General features: G+C 35.9%; 3 protein-coding genes and 1 pseudogene across 6 annotated transcripts; 1 reads left to right on the plus strand and 3 right to left on the minus strand.

The window, feature by feature from the left end:
* Positions 1-2,642: 2,642 nt before the first annotated feature.
* Positions 2,643-10,968, plus strand: LOC133880983 (uncharacterized). Of its 4 annotated transcripts, none has more exons than XM_062319962.1 (13): positions 2,643-2,877; positions 2,975-3,040; positions 3,644-3,997; positions 5,474-5,628; positions 6,092-6,180; positions 6,322-6,871; positions 7,605-7,772; positions 8,750-8,910; positions 9,066-9,145; positions 9,420-9,531; positions 9,932-10,006; positions 10,096-10,261; positions 10,480-10,968. In XM_062319962.1, the coding sequence occupies exons 3-12, from the start codon at positions 3,648-3,650 to the stop codon at positions 10,240-10,242; spliced, it is 1,887 nt and encodes a 628-aa protein (XP_062175946.1). In that variant the 5' UTR covers positions 2,643-2,877; positions 2,975-3,040; positions 3,644-3,647; the 3' UTR covers positions 10,243-10,261; positions 10,480-10,968. The 4 variants fall into 4 exon arrangements, with proteins under 4 accessions (XP_062175946.1, XP_062175941.1, XP_062175951.1 ...); XM_062319957.1 differs by having other exon boundaries at positions 2,978-3,040; XM_062319967.1 differs by having other exon boundaries at positions 2,978-3,040; positions 10,581-10,968.
* Positions 10,969-11,921: 953 nt separating this feature from the next.
* Positions 11,922-13,420, minus strand: LOC133858892 (early nodule-specific protein 2-like). The gene is made up of 3 exons (XM_062294346.1): positions 13,196-13,420; positions 13,011-13,095; positions 11,922-12,921 (listed from the first exon to the last, which is right to left on the minus strand). Exons 1-3 carry the CDS (start codon positions 13,211-13,213, stop codon positions 12,188-12,190), a joined length of 837 nt encoding a protein of 278 aa, XP_062150330.1. The 5' UTR covers positions 13,214-13,420; the 3' UTR covers positions 11,922-12,187.
* A 2,804-nt stretch (positions 13,421-16,224) lies between these two features.
* LOC133881020 (pathogenesis-related protein STH-21-like) lies at positions 16,225-17,282 on the minus strand. Its single transcript, XM_062319989.1, has 2 exons — positions 16,893-17,282; positions 16,225-16,750 (listed from the first exon to the last, which is right to left on the minus strand). The coding sequence occupies exons 1-2, from the start codon at positions 17,074-17,076 to the stop codon at positions 16,452-16,454; spliced, it is 483 nt and encodes a 160-aa protein (XP_062175973.1). The 5' UTR covers positions 17,077-17,282; the 3' UTR covers positions 16,225-16,451.
* A 3,293-nt stretch (positions 17,283-20,575) lies between these two features.
* LOC133881011 (major strawberry allergen Fra a 1-2-like) lies at positions 20,576-21,625 on the minus strand (annotated as a pseudogene).
* Positions 21,626-21,638: the final 13 nt, after the last annotated feature.

Genomic DNA, 21,638 nt, shown 5'->3' on the forward strand with positions numbered 1-21,638 from the left:
ACTCCAATTGACTAATTTTTTAAGGGTGATAACGCAACCGTAGCTATTGTTTTTTCGTTAGTCGTTTGAATAACAGTTTCAGCAAACCAGATCTTTCAAAGGAAAAAAGGTAGTCGAGTCTCAGAGCTTTGAGGTTAGAATTTTGGTTTTGCTAGAGTGTCTAGGACTTTGGTTGGCATCAAGTACCATTCCTCTCCATTTATTGAAGAAAACCCATGAAGCAATAGAGGATGAAGAGGAAGAATCGAAATGGGTGGTTTTTGTATAGAAAAGGTAGAGAACTAGAAGTAGTAAAACGACCCATACGACGGAGGAGAGGGATGCCGTGTTAGAATTAAGGGAACAATGATTTTGGAGTTTAGAAGACAATGTGGAAGATAATAGTACTGCTTTTTCGGATTTTCTGGTTTTTTATTTATTTATTTTTTTAAATGTGTTTTTTTTGCTGATGTGTCATTCTCTTATTAGGTCCTTAAAAAAGTTATTTTCTTCACAATTGATTTTGCGAACTTCACAATGTGCCGATTGTACAATCGTCATCTTTGTTTTCATTTTCTTTTGTGCTTTTTTTTTTTTTTTTGAAAAAAAACATTTTTAATGTAAATGACACGTGTCACACAATATGATTGGTTCTATTAAGCTCATTATTGATTTTAGTCAACCTTTTTAACAACATTGACCTATTTAATTTGATTTTTGGGGTAAATATTATTTAACCCCTTAAACTAATAACAATTTTTGATAAAGCACTTCGAACTAACAAGTGTCATGATTTGACAATTCAAACTACCAATCTGTTATTATTTAGCCTCATCCGTCAGTTTTGACTGTTAGGTTGGAAAATCAAATTTGATGAAAATGTTTCGAAAATATCATTATTTTGACTATTGAAAAACCAAAATTACCCTTTGTATTTATTAATTAGTAGAAAAATATTATTTTTTTTAAAAGAAAGAAAAAAAAATTAGTCTTATTAGATTTTTGGGATAAAAGCAAAATCAATCTCTGTAGTTGTCCTAAATTATAAATTACTTGCTGCGATATAAAAAATAGAGATAAATTCAAGATCAATCCATGTGGTTGACTTAAATTACAAATCACTCCCTCCAGTATAAAAAATAATTAAGAGTTCCTGGGGTAGGCTAAAATAATAATTTAGTCCCTACAGTCAAATTTCGTCAAAACACTTGATGGATTCCGTTAGTACATTATGCTAGCACCAATAGAATGATAATATGCGTAACTATTAATAAAAAATATATTAATATATTTAAAATATAAATATACAAAACCTAAAAATTAAAAACTTAAAAAATACTTTAAAAGAAAAAAAAAAAAAAAAATGGAGTTTGGGAGGGGTGGCTGGCTAACTCTGGGGTAGCTTGCCGCCACCCCCTCCGTTAAGGGGGAAGCATCCTAACTGACATACACCCCATTTTTTATTTTTTATTTATTTAATTTTATTTTTTATTAAATAATTTTTTAAGTTTTTATATATTTATATATTTTTTTTTTTAAAAAAGAGTGACAAGTGTTATCATTTTATTGGTGATGACAAGTGGCCCACATGGTAGGAATCTGTCAAGTGTTTTGACGAAATTTGACTGGAGGGACTAAATTGTTATTTCGACATACCTCGAAGACCTCTAAATTACTTTTTACACCACAACAAACAATTTGTAATTTAAGCTAACCACAAAGACTAATTTTGCATTGATCCCTATATTTTTTTTAAAGAAAATTTATATTATATCTTTTTTGTTCATTTTTTTTAAAAAAAAGTATTTTTCTACTAATTAGTAAATACAAAGGGTAATTTTTTTTTTTTTCAATGGTCAAAATAAGAGTATTTTCGAAACATTTTGGTCAATTTTTTTTTTCATCTAATATAACGGTCAATATTAATTGATGAGGCTAAGTTGTAACAAATTGGTAGTTTGAAGGACCAAATCATGATACTTGTCAGTTTGTGATGCTTCATAAAAAAATGGTGTTAGTTGACAGGGCTAAATAATATTTAACCCTTTAATTTTCTGTTTTTGATTTTTTGATTTTTTAATCAATTTTGAGGGTTGGCCATTGTGGTAGCCGAACTACCCCTAAGCCACCCCCAAGGCACTTATGGTTGTTTTAGTCATCTTCATTTTGGCTTTGATGGTGATTCGACCACCCCCTTGGTTGGTTATAAGGGTGGCTCCAACAACCCCTCGGCCAAAATGGGGGTGGCAAATTTTTCTTCCTAATTTTTCTTCTCCGTTTTTTTTTTAAATAAAAAATAAATAAGTAATTTTTCAATAATTTATCTATCTTATGTGGCATTGAAATTCTAAGTATCACTTGTAATACATGGCCCATGTGGGACGGTAATTAGAGTTGGACAAAACACGTGAAAAGAGGGACATATGTTAGCATTATAAGGAGGGATGACGTGGACGACCGTTAAAAAAATAGACGGAGGCCACACGAAAGTACGAACTAGGTTTTTTTTATTAACGATAAGTATCACCTGTGATACTTTTTGAAATCAAAGTGGCGTTTTGATGCAAGGCCTAACCACATGTACGTGCGGGGTATTTCACCATGATATTTAACCCTTGATTTTTTTTTTTTTTAACCAATTTTGCATTTTTTCCTACTTCTCTAACGAAGTGGTGGGTTTTGCAGGAAAGGCTCGTCAGTCCAAGCCCACGGCAACAAAACCCACGCCCCCCTCCCAAGTGGCCGACCCGTAGGGGATCTGGGAAGCAAGAGGCGCGCGGCTTCCAAACCCAAAAAACAATTCGCCCTAAACAGAGCGCCACTCTCTCTTCCTCTCAGTCTGTCACCGCCACAGGCAGGTCTCTCTTTTATTCTAAGAGGTGGACTTCACCTTTTCAGGTAAGCTGAGCTTTACAATATCACGTAACTATCATTAAAGTTCATTTTTTTTTTGTTAGTTTTAATGTTATTATGAACTTTTTGTTTGTTTCAATAGCAGCTGTTTTTTAGAGGCGCCCATTTCGATTTTCCTAACAAGGCGTCGATTATAGAAGACACCCAGGTTCCAAATTCAGCAACCACCCCTTTATTTATTTTAGTTTGCAAGCTTGTCAATCTGAAGTGCATGTATAATGATTGGGTTTTAAGAGGGTTTAAACTTTATAGAAAGCTCCTATGTACTACTTATCAAAAAAAAAAAGAAAGCTCCTATGTACTAAGCATATGATTGCCCCTCCAGATCAGTTGCCGTTAGTTATCAGTTAACAATGTTCTTGAAAAATATTTTCTTTTTTGATTTATGTTTTACTTTGGAATAGGTTTTTCGTTCAACAATGTGTGTGGGTTTGTTTTCTTGTATTTTTTCTCTCATGCGTGCAAATTCAATTCCCCTCCCCCAAGAAGAGAAAAGAATCATGTGTGGGATCTTATTTGGTTTTTGTTAACCTGAAGATGACAACTTTAGTGTTTGATTAAGGTTACTAAGTTTTCTATATTTCCTTTTCATTTATTTGACCAAAACTTGTTTACTTTTTTTTTTTTTTTTTGTCCTTTTTTCAAATTAAGCAACCACAAGTGGAAAAAGGACCAGGAAATTATGTACTTTAAAGCTATCTTAATAGTTCTTATTGGAATGTAAACTAAGTAATTTAACTGTACATTTCAGGAGCATGGGCTCATCAAATATCAGAGATTTGTTGACATCATTTAGTCCTTCTTTGGACTTCCTTGCTCTAAGCTCTGGAGATGGTCGAATTAAAATTTGGGACACATTGAGGGGTCAGATCCAGACTGAATTTGCAGACATCACAACAACCGATGACTCAAATATATTAACGAGACCCGAAAGAGGACATCTCTCAGTTGATTATAAATGCATGAAGTGGTTATCTTTGGAGAGAAAGAGGAAAAGGAAGCTTGGGTCCTCATTATTAGTCTTAGGAACAGGTAGTGGTGATGTTTTAGCACTTGATGTCTCTGCTGGTCAATTGAAATGGAGGGTTAATGACTGCCATCCTGGGTGAGTTTCTCGTATAAAGTTGCATTCTTACATTCTTCATAATACATAATCATGGATCGAGAAAGGTTCTCAATTTTATTGTTATTTTTTTTTTTTTGATTCGTGAAGAGTTGAATTAAGTGGGGACATGAAATTGACTTACTTTTAGTTCTCCCGCCTAAGGCTTGCTCTGCATTAGGCTAGACAAGTTGGAGGCTGGTGCAATAGCTTGACTATTTTAACTTCATGATTTCATTTTGAAAAGCCTCTACCTTGCAAAACATGTATTTTACCTTATTGGTTTCATGCTGCACAATACATCAGTTTGCACTGCTTTCACAATGTATTGTATGATTGTCATAGATACATGTCTAGAGAGCATAAACATAAGGAAATTGTCGTTTGTAATCAGGATAAATATTTGAAGCTTCAGCTTGATGAGTACCTTGTTTTGTTTCCTTAACTTTTGTTGACAAATGCTTATCATTATAGTGTATCACACTGAATGATTAGTTCTATTGAATTTATTCTCTTCTCGTCTCATTTAGGGGCTCTCTTCTATACTTTCTGTGTATAAGGGTTGCGCCCCTCAACGCTTTTAATGAATTGAATTACAATTACTTATAAAAAAAAATAAAAATAGAATTGATTAGTTCTATTGAGATCACTGTGAAAAGAGTGTTACTATCAAAATTTTAGTTGGAGATAATTTTTTATGTGCACTATATAATGATATGATATACCAATTCACGTGTTATATGTTCTCTTAAATTTACATAGTTATTTTTAGTTGTTGTCCAAGCATTGAAACTTTTGGTTCTCTGGTCTTTAAAGTTATATGTATGTATAACATAGAGATGTAGCTGGTCTCTGTTGGGTGTAGCTCCCATTTTTTAGTCTTCTCTATTCTCTTAACTTAATTTCTTTACTTCTCTCGACTGTTGTAACCTGGTATCACAGCAAACTTTGTTCCATTTTTTGAATGCTACTTCATACTTATCCTCTGTTGTTAGTCTCTTCACCTACTTCTTTGAGCCTTAGGACCACAGTTGATCAGTCCAGGTTGATCAAGGCCTAGACAGACCCCTAGACTGTGTCATAAGCTGCATCTATTGCTGATGTCAGCGGGCTCAGTTGTTGACACCAGCAGTGTATGGACATAGCTGGAAAAGACAAGGCAGATATCCTGTGCTCTTGATATTCGTGGTGCTTTTAATGGGGTTTGAAGCCTCTCAAGAGATTTTGCAAGAAACATGGTGTTGATAATGAATTATGAAAGTCTTATTGTCAAAGACTAGGATTCTCACAGGGAGCACCAGAAACCATCTTAATTATGTGCTAGGAACTATTTTATTAATTATGGCATGCAAATTTGAAGTTTTAATATGTAATTAATTACTCCACTGACTGATAACGAATGATTTTAGTTGAACAGTTGTATTATTGAAATCTATAGCTGGGTGACCTACCACTTCTCTCCCTCTCTCTCCTGTGCAGGGGTGTTAGTGCCATTTCATCTTCTACACATGGTTCATTCATTTACACTGCAGGGGCTGATGGTATGATATGTGAAATAGATTCTCTGTCAGGAAACTTGTTGCAGAAGTTCAGAGCTTCTACGAAGGCAATATCCTGTATGTCTGTTTCGTCAGGTAAATATCATCTACATCTATTGTGGTATTCTTGCCTTATAGGGGTAGTGAATGAACACATTGTGCTAATTGTAGTGTTGGATTTCTAGATAAGTTTCTTACCTTGCAAAAGAATTCAATTTGGAATAATATGGTTCTCTAGTCATGGTAAGTTATACATGCGCCTGGTGGGTCTTGAATTTGCAAGCACTCCCTTCACCCTTTTTATAAGAGGAGGCGCCGTTTAAGCTAGAGCTCATTGCTTGTGGTTCAACTACTTTTAGATCACACGTATAATATCAAGCGCATCTCGCGAAATTGAAAAAAAGAAAGAAAAAATAATTCTATAATCCTAAACATAAATGAAGTAGCTTAGCAAGTGGTTTGCAAGAAGACCTTCCACAAGTCAGAGTTGAAATAAATGTTTATTGTAATTATTCTTTAGCTGATATTGCCACCTTGGATATGTATTTCTCCATGTCAGATGGGAAGATATTAGCTACTGCAGCAGCACAGTTGAAGATTTTTAGCGGTTCTGATCACAAAAAGATTCAGAAGTTTTCTGGGCATCCTGTAAGTGTTATGCAGTTCTATGTTCGTTTTGTATTAACACCTTTTTCCTCTTTTCTCTATACATGAATGAATATTTAATCTGTCTAGTTTTCTTCTTTGACTTTCTGTTCTTGGTCAAATAATTTTCTTAACTATTAATAGGGAGCTGTTCGCTGTATGACTTTTACTGAAGATGGGAAGTACATCCTCTCCTCTGCTGTGGGTGAAAGATATGTAGCAGTATGGAGGATAAGTGGCAGCAAAAAGCAGTCAGCAAGCTGTGTTCTTTCAATGGAGCACCCTGCTGTCTTTCTTGATAGCAGGTGCATTGATAGTGGGGAAGTTGATGATTCAGGTCTATGTGTTTTGGCTATTTCAGAAATTGGCGTCTGTTATCTTTGGTTTGGACAGAACATTGAGGAATTACACAACACCAAGCCCACGAAAGTCTTGTTATCTTTTGAGGACATTCCTTCTATAAGTCACAAGGTTACATTACCTACAATATTTGCTGCAAAATTACAAGGAATTACCGGACCTATGTCTGGGCAGGTCTTTGTTGCTTATGGATCGCTAGTAAAGCCATCATTTCAGAAAATTTTAGTGCATTCTGGCGCAGTTGTAAAGTTAAGTATCTCCAACGATGGGGTTCTTCTACCAATGAGTCAATCTCGTGTCAAATCTAAGAAAGGACTTGATTTACAAAATGGAGGTATGATTTCACCATGAAACATCTTTTTTTCACTGATCAATTTGTCTTTGAATGTATTATGGGATTGCCATGCATTCAAACCCTTCATTCCCACCCAAAATAAGCAAGAAAAAGATAATATCATGCATTAGAAGCTTTTCAAGTGATATGAAAAGCCATATTTCATTTGCGAATGTTTTGAAACCTCTTTTTTATATCGATTATGCATACTTTGTGGTGGAAACATGCTTCTTGAAAGAAAATAGAGAATAATTTTTTAGTGTAGATATATAATGGATAAAGTAAGTCCCTGGAGAGTGGCTTTTTCCTTGCTTTGATGTATTCAGTTGGACAATACTCATCAAACACTTTTTAGATGATCCCCCTTATAGTTTGTTTTTCCACAATGACATGCGAAATTTTGTCTGATTGTATTGTTTCAAATGAAAATTCTTTTAGTGGAGCCACTAAGTGAACAAAAATCTACTATCAATGGCTTGTTTTGATTTTAATTGCTAAGGCATGCTTGGATTTGTTTTATTTTGTTTTTCTTTGTTTTTTGGTGTTGGAGAATGAGCCTAGATGAAGTCTTTTTCTAATGAGTATTTTCCCAATTTTCATAGAGTATAATAGTATGTCTGCATAGGTTTGATGCTTATAATCCCTTTATTTGTCTACTTCAATATTATTTTCTTCATTATTTGCGTTTTTGATCTCGTGTTGATCCTTAAAAACCTCTTTGATGATTAAACAGTTACTGCATTAGACCGTGCAAATGCGGAGGATGCCTTACTTCCAATTCCAAAAGTTTTTGATTCTAATGAGGAAAAGAAAACCTATAAAGAAACGAGTGTTGGTGCTGATGAGGTAATGGCTGATTTGGGAGATAGCAGGAGTCAAGCTGAGTCTGTGGAGGGGAAAGGTATGCCTAATATTCTTTCAGGAATCTCGCAACATTTTGTATGACTAAATTTACAACTTATCAAAAAAAACATTTTGTATTTGCCATATTTGCCTTATACAAGTGCTCTTATATGGTTTACAATTTGAATTGTAATATTTCAATTTTTACATTGGGGTAGAAACATTATTTTTATAGCTCTGTGCGGGTTGCTTGTTCTTCTAATAATTTGAATAGTTTCTTTTCCACTTAAGAGGTTGAATATAGGAACTGGGCCTACTCGAAAATCCCTCTGCATACATAAAGCTCACACCTTATAGATAAAGTGAAGGAAAGGATTTATGCAGAAAAAAGGGGAGGAATATCAACCAGAAAAGAGTAAGCTGTATATTGAAAATGAGGTTAATTTTTCAACGGAAACAATTTATTCTGACAAAAAATGGGCATGGAAATGGGTTTGGGTTTTACTATTTATGACTATTGGTATGTGTCTGATGTCATATATGGTTTGCCCTGTTGTGTAGTTGCTTAAGGAAGTAATGTCAATTGATATATGTTTGCATGAGGGTTTGCCCTTGCAATATTATGAACATTGATCTTCTTCAATGACTAGAGTCGTGGGATTTTCAATGCAACCCCCCCCCCCCCCCCCTTTTGTGTTGGATACATGGAATCTTATAAATTCTTCACAGATTATAATATAGACTATATTGTTATACTTTCTTGTAGTGAGTTTTCCATCTATGTTGAAGCATAATCCACCGAATTTGTTGAGAGTAGATTTGCTATAATTACAATAGTAACTTCTGCCATTGGCCCTTGGCCCAAATATGGCTATGCTTTCGGAGAAGGAAACACCAAAAGTGTTATTAATTTATAGAAATTCGCTGGCCTGTGGTCATTACATGCTTGTACTTTATCAACTTTTCCTGTTAGAAGAGTAAGCACAGCAGATTGTTTTTAATGGTGCTCCTGCTTGGTCCTATATGGCTGTGCAGATGACATGGTAGATCTAGAAGTTGACACTGAAACATCTTGCCTGGAGGACCGGCTGAGATCATTAGGGATACTGAGTAGTGGAGATGATCTGACATTAGAGTTGACAGTTAATTCTGTTATCAAGGGTATTGATCTTGAAGCTGATATACCACAAAAGAAGGTTTGTTTGTTTGTTTATTTATTTTTTGTCTCCCCATCCCCAAAATAAAAAACCAAGATCCCACATGCACTATGTCTCTCTTCTCTCTTCCCCTTACCCCCACACAACAAAGGATCACTCTGTGTTCTTGACTCTATCTATATTTTCTCTATCAGATAAGGGCATCTGTTATATCTATGGCACCTAGTGATGCATACAAGTTACTACGAGTCTTGGTGGCCAAGTGGCAATCAAGGTTTGTTCTTTATATTCTAATATAGCATTAAATACCAGTTTTATTTTTTATTTATTTTTCTTTTTCTTTTCTTTTTTCTGTATGAATTTTTATTTGGTTTTATGCGGACAATTGCCAAAGTGAAGTTCATTTTGCTATCATATATTTATGATAAAGTGCTTTGACAATATTTATTTGTTCATAAAAATCATATATTTGTGATATAGAACTTGCAATAGCAAACTCTACAGAAGGTGTATGCTAAAGTGAGGAAATTTTTGGTTGTCTTCAACAGGACATGCAGTGGAAAGTATGTTCTTCTATGGATATATCATATATTTTTGAATCACGGTCATCATGTTATGTCTCAGGAACCAACAACCCAGATGCTTAACTCCTTATCCAAGGTGAAATGTTGTAATTTTTCCTAATTGTGCTGGAGTTTTATTTAACTTTATAAATATGAAAACTTGGATCTGTCATGTTACCTGTAATAGCAAACTTTTGCTTGTGCTTAAATTTTAGACACTTTGTTATATAATTATATAGGTAGAACTTCATCTACAGTTTTGTAAAAGTTGAATTTGATGGAAAATTTTCAGAAGAGGAGGATTATGAGGTGTCAAAAGGTCTCCTTCCCCCCCCAAAAATTATATTTGATGTAAATGGGATATTTCTTTGACCCTCATTGAATGGGAATGAATACATGAATGCGAGTTCATTAGTTTATAGGTGACCATGCTTTGTTTATCCAATTATCCACTGTTTGTCAGTTATGATGCTTAAATCTTGTTTTTCTTCTTCTAGATTTCCAAATCCAGAGGTGCTGCCATCCAACCTTTATTACAATTATCGGGTCGTTTGCAACTTGTGATGGCACAGGTTTTTAACTTCACATCCTCTTGCTAAGCTCATTATCTTTTATGAAGTTGAGTTGTTAGTATTCTTCACTGTTCATGCTCTTTTTACAGATTGACAAGGCTTCACGGAACAAAACTCAAATTTTGGTGCCTGATGATCAAACCAGTGAAAGTGAGGATGAGGATGAGGATGTTGATGAAATTCTTTATGGAGAAGAAGATGATGAATCTGAATTAAGCAGTGATGACAATAACTAGGTGCATTTTACCATAAGAGGTAAACAACAGATGCTTTTGCTTTATGTATGACTTGTTCTAGACGTTTATATAGTTAGTAGGTTAACATGGTTGGATGAGATAATCATGTGAACCTCCATTTATACTTTGAAGTTTGGTTGACATTTGTTTGTTTAAGGCTTGGTCAGGTATATGTATTTTGTCCTTAAGGTTTCTATTCATGTTCAGAATGAATATCCTATGTTCTCATGTTGGTAGGACTGAAATCTATGGATGAGAAACTATTTCATTCTGTTGCATGGGTTGTGCTTTCTAGCGGCTTCAAAAGAATCAAGACTGAGAGGCTTAACATGGTGCAGGATGTACATGAATTTTCTCCAGGTTGTTTTCTGACGGTGCTGTAAGTAACTGTGGCTTCAACCTTTCCACAGTCGGGCTGTGTATTGCCTTGTCTTATCTCCTAGAATTTTGTTTTCATCTAGTTTTCCTCTTTGCTTGTGGGAGGGTATTTGGGTTTTGTTCAGACGTCAATCCAATGTTTGGTCTTTTTATTCTTTGCTACTTTGGAGATGGACGTCTTCTGTTGATTCGTGACAGTGAAGTAAGACAGTAAGACTAAGCTTATGAGCTTATTTTCCTAGGTTGGAGCAAGTCGATAGGATCTTCCTGTAATTTTTACTGAGGACAGTTTTGTAAACATACATTTGTTATAAGTTATGAAAGGCGTAGCAATTTTTCTGTGCTATAGTAGTTAACTACAATGTTGTCTCCACTAGTGCTATCAATTAACTTTTAATTCAAAATCTGACCATGTCTGATTCTAGAATCTGTACCAGTATTGATCCAATGTAGGAATGGACATTCTGTTATTTGAGTTAGAGCATTGCTAATTTTTTCAAATTGGTATTCGCATTACAAAATTGTTGGACACACAAGTCTAGAAACTTTCATTTTGACATGGACAATAACCTTCATTGAATATTAATATGCGGGGTTTGCCATACTAATTAATGCTTTTGGATATTCTTGCAATTTAGCGAGCCTGTGGATGTTGTTCATTTGTGTTGCAATTTATAATGATTGGAGAAAGCTAGAACCTGCATGGCTTTTCTCTGGTAAGTTGGTTGCATGCTTATACCATGATGATCTGTACGAATTGGTCCCATATTAGGGCCTATTAGGGCCATCTTAGTTCTGAATTTTGGCAGTGTCTATACGAAATAGATGGAAATTTGAATTTTTAGGCCTGTGATTTTTTTTTTTTTACATATCTTGTAGGTTTTGAGACTAAACCCTTTCGTGTGATTTTAAATGCCGCATGGCTTACAGTCACAATATGTTTTAAGTGGAGGAGATTGGACATAATGGTCACAGATTTTAAAGACTTCATGCTATTCCTGAATAACGGTTAGTGTTACTGGTAGGACCTATTGCCAGCATCTGCTCTGATGATAGTCATTAGCAGAGATGATTAGATGGAATAAAATAAAGGGAACAACATATATATATATATATATATATATATATATATATATAGATTGCTTGTGGAGAAACTCAGCTTGGGGCTCTCTTTTTGGGGAGTCATTAGATATCAGGTTACTCTTTCTTGATTACAATCTTTTCATTGCAAAAGTTTTGAGGGATGTAGTATAAACTGAAGAATGGGTTATTTTTCAAAAGTGGAAGGCTGAGGCGTATACTTCTAGAACACAATAGCTTTATCTGATTCTTTGAGAAATGAATACCAGCAGTATGTGGTAGGCCTCTCAGGAGGTGGAATCCAGGAATAATACTCCCTGCACTCACGATCTTAGAATCTGATTCTTTCCTCAACATTCTCACATGCTTATTAGAAAATATTACTGCTCCACCATATTCTAATATTTTACAAACAGTTCCGATTATCTTCCAAGTCTCTCTGGGAGGCAAAAGAAAGAGCCCCCTTTCATACAGGCTGCAGTGCCTCCTACATTATCCTACAAGCATTTGGATTTTCGTCGCTAAACATTGATGTGATATTCCCATTGCCATTGTTTCCATTGTGATAGTCCTCACTATACCGGTCCATCCTACTGTAATATGTTTGTTGTGGTGGTGACCGGACATACTCGTACTCAGCAACATAAGGTGGGGAGTGGACATGCTTGTACTCAGTGACATAAGTTGACGGCTTATATGTGTTGTAGCTGTGTGTCACAGAGATGGGTTGAGGAGGCTCTTGTGGCAACCCTTGGCCATTATGGTGCTTGGGCCAGTGCCCACCATGGCTGTGACCATAACCATATCGATAGCCATAGTCAGGTGGATGGTGGTAAATTACATGAACCTCTCCTACATCTTTTTGTCCAGAGGGGTTGTGTGCTGGCTGGCTTGTGTTACCGTCTGGAGCCATGGGTGGTGGTGTAGTCTCTTGTGGTGGAGGTGGGGGTGGGTCCTTTGGTGGCTCTGCTGGTGGGGGTGGGGCTGCTTCAGTTGGTGGAGCTTCTGTGGGAGGAGGGTTTGCTGCGTCAGGGGCAGCAGGTGCACCACCATCAGGTGCTTGTTCTGGTGGTTGTGCAGGGGGCTCTGTGGGTTCGGTGTGTGAACATATGGTGACGACTTTCCTTGTCTTCTTAATGGCTTTGAGAATTTTTTCTGGATCTGCCCACCCTATTATTGTCAATTTTTGTTGTGGGAGGTCAATGTAGAGATCATATATACCTGTGGAACACAAGAATATAACTTGAAAATCAGGATGTGAAGACTACAGAAAAAATAATTCAAGCACTTTCTTGTTATCAATTTCTTACCATTAATGCCATGTAGTGCTTTCTTTATCTTCTGTACACACCCATTGCAGTCCATTCGGACATTTATCTCAGTGACTCGAGGTTTCTGCATTTGACAACAAAAGAAATGCCTTGTGAAGAATGAAAAAGAAAATTACATTTTACATAGAGCTCTATATATAGGCGGTGCTGGGTTGAACGCATACCTCCAACTCCGGAACCATGAGGTACAGGGGAAGATAGAGGAACCAAGAGAGGGTGTGCTTTGTGTGGGATGGAGATGGTGGAGTGTGAGAATGAAGAATCAATAGGTGGCATTTATTTGTACACGGGGGGAAGAATACTTGTAAAGAAAAAGGCGTGGGACATGCAAGGAATCTCTATGAGAAAGAAAGAAAGAAAGAAAAAGAGAGAAAGAAGGAAGAAAGAAAGGTCATGCATGGTGGCTTGATTAGCCTACATAAGTCATTATCAAATCTTAATGAGGCATAGAGGAGTGGCTTCAAGAAAGGGGTCGGTGTCTTTACATGGACGTTGGGATGAGCCAAAGGGAATTTACTTTTCCGATGAATGGCTATCTATAATTGTAGGCGGTCAGTAAGGGTAGGATATCCAAAACCGACCATACAAAAGAATTATAAAGTGAGAGCAGACGATAGATCATTTGTATGCATTGTTGATGGGTCAAAACAATCAAAAGCAGCTTTGTAGGTTGAAGGATATCCACTATCAAGGAATTCTTTTGTCACAAGAAAACCTTTGTGAATGAAATGACAGATATGTAGGCTATCTTTCTACTGATATTTTATAGCGTTGGAAGGTACGAAACTTCTTTTTATTTTTGTCATAAAGGTCGAAAAAAGATAGAAAACCAGATTCCCTCCCCTCTCTGGAAAATCTTTTGTGTAAGTTTTAATTGCGAAATGACTATGAGGACCTTTTCAGCTTCTTCATACTTTTTAATAGGTAGTTTAGATCCGTTGCTCACTTTATATTTAATACCATCCTGTTGCGTGTGCTGTTAATCATGCCTAGCTAATTATAATGTTGTAGCTTTGATAGAACAAGTAGAAGTTCCTGCTCAAACAAGTCAAGCCCGCTTGGTCATTGCCTCCTGAATTGGAGATTCCTTCCTATAATTACTTGATGCTCACGGGGCTCCGGTCTTATTAGCCAGTCTTTCTACATTTTGAACATTGTGCAAAGGTTCAAGGCAGGCGATTGTTCATGCAATTAAAATTTGGTGACTTCTGCCATAAGTACTCCCCTTGACGTGCACAACTAAATCATCTGTTATCATTCATAGATCGGAATTTTGTCAGAATTCGAGGAAATTTGGGCAGGAAATGAGAGAGGGGAGTCGGAGGGCCAGGGGCGTTGCACCCCGGGCTTTCTAGAGCACCCAGCCTCCGACCCCCTCTACAAGAGTATATTTAAACTGCAGAACATTTTCAGTGGGGATGTGGGGCGTGGAAGTTTGGCTTTTGAGCTCGGCTGAGTAAAGTTGGTTACTGTTTGATACTGGTCGCACTTTAGATTCAAACCAAACTGGCTTGAGCTTGGCTTTTTTAAGTAGTATTCAACTAAATGTTCTATCAGTGGTCCTACTTTATAGAATTTCTTCAGTTTTGAGAATTGTTGGGCATGTATTTGGTAATCAACGATGCCACCAAGCTCACACCGCAAATATTCGCCTACTACTGGGAAAAAAGTTGACAAATGTTGGTACATTTTTACTTTGTTTTGCTTTATGACCTCACGGGAATGATCATGATCAGTGATAATTTCTTGTGGTGTTGGGAAGGAATATTGCCTTTTTCAGGACAATTACGTTACCGTGCCTTCTCATTGGTGACCAGCCTAGAAGCCTAACCCTCTTTATATCTCAAAGAGACATTAAAGAAGTTCATAGAGTGGACCTCTGGTGGGAAAAATGACCCCCCGATGTAGAGTTGGGATTCTGGGGTCTAATGGTCTTCATTTTTCTCAGTTGACCAAAATGGGAGGAGAGCTCTATGATTGAGGCAGCAAATCTATGGTGGGTGGGACGAGCTAGTGTGCTTTATTGAGAAGATGGTCCACTCTCAAAAGAGTAAAGAAAACTGACCTGCTTTCTGTTTTGCAGGACTTGGATTATGGGGAATATATACAGGCTGGCTATGCATGACTTGATATTGCATGCCACCCTTGTTTTGTTATGGTCGCAAGGCATCTCCAAGAAAAAAAACAGTGAAAATGAAAGCAAAAGCACCTCCAATTGTATTCACATTACAAGAATATTTGACTTTTACACCTTACTTGCGTTTAACTAAGCTAAATTGCACCATCAGTGGTGGTGGTTCAGTGACCTCAAAGATATTTTCAAGTGGTTGGACATGTACTAGAGTGAAAGTTCGATTCCCAAAATGAGATTTCTCAATCATATTTATTAGCAGCCTTGAGTCCCACTGATGCCTTGATCGAGCTATGACTCAGTCGGACTTGAGAGAGCTCCTGCAGTTTCCACTGTTTAGGCTCCTCCTATATGGCTCTCAGTGGACAGGTGCTACTATGGTCACGCCCAGTTAGAATAGTTACAGTTGTTCTACCTGCTTACCTTTTTTAATTAGAATAAAAAACTAAGCTAAATTGCTAATTAAGCACCACTCAGTGATGATTAATGGTCTGCAATCTAAGCTATGGTATGACAGCAGCAAGACCTCCATGGCTCCTTCACTGATAGAGTAGTACTCTAACACATCAGCTGGATTAGCTTTATTAAAGATTGAGGTAATCAAAATTTAGAGTTGTTGAATATATACTTGTGAGTATAAAAAGATAAATCTCACAAGTGTGAGCGATTAAAATAACATATTTGGGGCCAAATTCATAGGCCTAGGCATTTGGGTTGAGTGGAGCATTTTATATTATGGTTTTACTAAAAGATTCTCTTAAGATAAGGTGAATGGCATGAATAAAAGCCACATAGCCCATACTAGTGATTTTAGAGATGACCCATATGATTGATCATAAAACTTCCGTTCAAGGAAAAGTATAGCGATTTGTTAATGGATTGATACATGAGGAGGAGATTTTGTTGAGTATATATATGTGAGTATAAAATTGTCAAGTTCTACATCGAAAAAGATGTCACGAACTCACATGATTAAGCTTTTGAATTAAGTAGTGTTTCGTCATTGTTTTGGGTTAATTATGGCCATGAGCTGAATAAAGAAACGCAATCGGAATATTTGGATGACATAAAGGAGAGGAATGACATCAGAAGGATTTGCAAACTACAGAACTGTAAATTTGGCTCTCAACGGGCATATATACCTTTTTCTGTCAACAAAACAGGGCATATAGTAATCAAAGTGTATAGCTAGGAAACCATATGACAAAAAATAAAATAAAAATTTAAAGAGCAAACAAAGAACGACTAGTATGGCGTATATATAGAATCGAAACATCTTAGGGAACTAATTAAGCGTAGACTTGAGGGTTCTCCGACAGGTAGGCTTCCACAACTTTGTAGATCCCAATAGCACTGTCCTTGCCCTCCTTAATATCTTCTTCTTTGATTTCAAAATCGGCTTTAGTGATGTATTTGCTTGTCATCTTGCAGATGCATCCCCCATCAGTGGCGGCCTCAAACTTGACCTCATAAGCAATAGATTCAAGCTTGTCACCCAAGGGGTCCCCTTCAATCATGGTGTACTTGCACACTAGATTGCCCTTATCAAGCTCATCAATTCGGTGCTTCACATGTTTAAATTGGCTACCTACATATATATATATATATATATATGATGATCGAAACAAACAATTAATTAAATTAAAACATGAATTGATCAAGTTATTAATGTATGAAAACAATGGCAGGTTAAAACAAGTTTATGTACTAGCTAGATCGAGATTGCTAACCTTCAGTGAAGTTGACTTGTTCAATGCTTCCGGCTCCTCCATCTCCTTGGATTAAAGTAATGCTTTTTATGAATTGTGGCAAGAGCTTTGGGATGAGGTTGGAGGAGTCTAAGATCAATGCCTTGAACATTCTTGCTGGGGCAATCGGGCATGTGAACTCTTGTGGAAAGCTGGTGACACCCATGGCTTTGTAGATTGTAGTGATGAGAACTTGGGAATCACTTTGGCTAGCTATATATATTTATATATAGATTGAGTATATGGGGTAGGCTTCGTAAATTCATCGTTAAGAAAGATAAGAATTAAGTTAGATGTGCGAGCAGCGCAGCCAAAGAAATGGAGGACTTCAAACTTCAAAGGGCTTCCACTTTTGTTGGTTTTGGACTGCTTTTGTTTCAATGTTCAAAATTCAACCCGAACGAAATTTCTTTTTTATTCATATGCTATTACACATGGGCGGCGCTGCGGGCGCATGCGTCAAATAATTCCTAGATGCACAAACCAAGTTGATTTTTCCAAGTCATCGTGACAAAGAATCATGGGCTTATTAATTGCCATGGTTAGAGAGATTGATACTCGAGGAGTCTTTTAGTAAATTTATAATATAGTACATATAATAGAACATCACTAAACTCAAAAACTTAAATTTATGAATTTAATCTTAATTATGCTATATATATATATATATATATATTAATCACTCACACTTATAATATCTTTTTATTGTGAGATTCAAACCTTTCTACGCTCATAGTTATATACTCAATAATCATTTTGCATGTGTTTTATATATTACAACATCAAGTCTGTGAAAGATGATTAATTATCATTGTTGGATGCAATATTTGTATTTCTATATGTTTTAGGCAACTGGGAAGTGGTTTTCATGTGAAACCCCAAAGTTGACAATGCCAGTTCTAGGGAATTCAGCAACAGGTGATATGAGCTCCAATTTTTTTTATGGGTACCCTTTCCATGTGCATAGAGCTATAAATGTGAATGCGTTTATTGTCTATAACCACATCTATAACCGCAACATTATGCGATTATCATTTTTAGGTAACTGCATCCTTCCGTTTAGCCGTGCAGTTACTAAATGCTATCCGTGCGGTTGTTGAAAGAAAAACCCACCTCTAACCACATATCAAGTAATGAGCCTTTTTGGCCTATTTTAGTATTTTGAGCATTCGTTGGGCCTCTTTTTTGGGCATATTATAAACGATTTTGAAACAATTTTTGGGCCAATTTTAGTGGTTTTTTTTTTTGTTTTGCTTTTTTTTTTTTTTTTTTTTTTTTTTAAGTTTTGGTACGCAGAATGACTATTCGATTAGAAAAAATAATAGCTATTATTAGGAATGTAGGATAGTGGAATGAAATAATTATTCATATTCCTCAGTTTGATAATAACACATGCTTTCACTGAAATTGAACCAAAATTACTAAGAAAACCCGCATTATTTCTTATGTTTTTAAATCTCTTTTTTTATTTTTTTTTATTTTTATTTTTTTATTTTTAATTTTTATAAAAAAACAACCTAAATCGTAGGAATTCTGTGGGTGGCGAAGACCACCCGCAAATGCAACGGGGGTGGTCGGCCACCCACAAAATGCCAATGTTTTAGGTTTTTTTTTTTTATTTATTTTTTTATTTATTTTTTTTTGATTGTAAAATGTTGTTTATTTCTCTTATTTTTTTTAGATGAATAGTTACTCCTCTTTGTAAGAAAATAGTTATTTTCACGAGAGTAGCCATGCTCAAGAATAGGCTCCTACCAAATAAACTCCAAATAACCAAGGCCTTGAACATCCTGTCGGGAGTCACCTGATCAGTTGCAAATGACCGCGTAATTTTGGTGACACCCATAATGGCTAAAGCTAAGAATCTAGAGAAATGTTATGAAAAGGAAAGATGGAATGAATGAATTAATTAGATGTATCTAGGAATAGTTTTGGGAAAGGGATAGGAAGACCTTGAATTTGTAGCTATATATGCAGAAATTTAGTTTAAGTTGGCTTTGGTATGAATTTTATTAATATTATTACTCTCCATTCAAAGTCTATGTTTGGTATGACTTATAATATGGGCCTAAAGGCTTTGGATGTCGAACAATTTGACACGAGATTGAAGAATTCTTTTTAAGAAAACATGTAAATCAGTTTATATGGTTTCCTTGATTTGCAATAAGGTTCATGTGATATCAAAATATTTTGAGAGCTCATTGGGATATGCATAAATAACAAAGTATTCCTTACTATCAAATTCCATAAAAAAACAAGTGGAGTGTTAAACTACCACTTATTCCAAAAGCTTAAGGCGATAGGAAAAAATAAATTTAATCATTTAATCAGTACTTTAAAATGGAGTGCCTGGACCTCAAGTGATGAATCTGTTGGTCTCCATTATATGATTATGGACGGCGTGGGGGTGTATAGGCCATGGCCGCCCCCCCCCCTCCACCCTTAAAGAAGAAAAAAAATTTAAGGTAAAAAAATAAAAAATTATAAGGTTTTTTTGCCAATTGGTTCGTAGCAAGAAATTTTTTTGGCCTATTCCCTTTTATCATATTTTCAAGTGGTTTCATCTCATTTGGAACGATAGATTCATTGTCAAAAGTTTTTCCTTTAATATTTCATAGTTAGCAACATACATGTTTGAGAAGAGTAACAATGGAATGAAGCTTTACAAAGTTGTAGATGTTTTATTCAAAGTAAATGAAAGGGGTTTAGTAAAGTAATGCATTGGAAGAAGACAGGGTGTAGACTCGAGGAGTCACATGCCTAGCAAATCTCGATTTCCTAAGGATGCGTGGCAAAGATAACGTCAAATGGGGATTCATTTCAATATAGCTAGCTAGATGGCATTAGAAAAAGTCTAGAAGATACGTGTTTTATTTGTTTTTTGTTGCGTTTAGTAGAATGTGTTTTGTGTAGAATATAATGTTTTTTTTTATAATAGTTAATGGGCTACTGTATTAGTTAAAGTAGGTTGTTTTAACTAAAGGAATAAAAAAATGTTAGCTTCAAGAGCCATGTCATCCAGATAAAGTCTTGCGAGAATGCCGAGAAGCACACAGTTCATTCAACTGAAATTTCTCAATTTCAGTATAGAAACTAAGGCTTTTTAATTGTATTTTTCATTTTTTAAATCTTTGAACAACGGTTTTCTTTACCTTTTTTTTTTTTTCAAAAAACTTTCTTTACAATTTTGCTTATTGATTTTTAATTTGAAGGGAATAATAAAAATAAAAATATAAAAATGGCTATATATATATATATATATATACATACTTTAACCCTTACTTAAAAAGAAAAAAAATTATTTGCCCTTCTTATTAAAATGTTTGGCTCCGCCGCTGAGTATGATACTAACTCCTTAATCTAAGTTGTGGGGCAAGTCTCACTTTACGATCGAGTACTTCAACTTGGCTCCCAGACGATCAAAGAGACAGTATTTCCATCCTGCTGGTTTTGCACCACCCACATGCCCAAATGTATAGAATAAAGAAGTAATTACAGGGATCTTTAAGTTCAATTTTTGTGAAGCAAATTCCAAAGAAAAATAGAAAAAAAAAAAAAAAGAGAAGAAGAAAAGAAAAGAAAAGAATTAAAGATTAATTATAACTGGTTTAGAGCAAAGTATATTCGGGCGGCATTTATATATGTGCTGCGTAGATGGGTCATAACAAAGTGGCCGAGAATAAAAGCCCATGAGAAGATACAAATTAACTACAATAGAATGAGAACTAGGGGAATTAATCATCATTTCATTATATATGTAGAAATGCTTTATATAATATATATATCATGAAACAACTACAGCAGCCATGTTTATGTTGTCCAACATCAAAGCCAGACTTGTTTTTTCTAGGAGTGTCTCCACGGGAGGAAGCAGTACATGAGTGAGACTTATTATCACGCCAAAGGCGAGATTATACAGAGGAAAAAGCAAAAGCCACAACATTAAGCAGTAGAAATAAGAGACTGACTGATTTAGAACATATGGTAACTAAGCATAGGCATCAGGGTTTTGGAGGAGGTAGCCTTCGACAACTTTGTACATACCCAGCACCTTCCCCTTTCCAGCCTTGATTTCATCTTCCTTGATGACAATGTCACCCTTGGTATGGTACTTGGTTGTCATCTTATTTATACTACCACCTTCCGCTGTTGCCTCAAATTGGACCTCATGAACAATCAATTCAAGCTTGTCAGCCAAGGCATCACCTTCGATCACCGTATACTTGTAGGAATGTCTCTTCATTCAGCTCGTCAATTCGGTTCTTAACGGTACTAAATTGGCTACCTGCGTGCATGTACAATTACAATCATGTTTAATTAGTAATTTTGTCTCTACTTTTCTCGCTAATTAACTTGTGAAATTTTGTAACGATCGAAGTATATATAGTAGCTAGAGTATGGTAGCTTATTACCTTCCGCGAAAGTGATCTTCCTGATGCTACCAGCCCCTCCATCGCCCTGAATGATTTCAATGCTCTTAACAGCCTGTGGCAGGAGTTTTGGGATCAGGTTGTGAGCATCAATGACCAAGGCTTTAATTGAACAGTCTGGCTGGAGGGATAGGGGAAGTGTACTCGTCTGTGTATGTGATTACGCCCATGATATATATCCTAGAGGGTTGAAACTAGCCAGCTAGCTAGGCACTTTTGAATAAGAATTTCTTGAACTTGGGCAGGGAATTAAGTGGTTTTTATAGGTTGGAGTTAAGGCAGTCTTGTTCCTTAACTT

This window comes from Alnus glutinosa, chromosome 1 (assembly GCF_958979055.1).
Source record: "Alnus glutinosa chromosome 1, dhAlnGlut1.1, whole genome shotgun sequence".
NCBI classification, from domain to species: domain Eukaryota; kingdom Viridiplantae; phylum Streptophyta; class Magnoliopsida; order Fagales; family Betulaceae; genus Alnus; species Alnus glutinosa.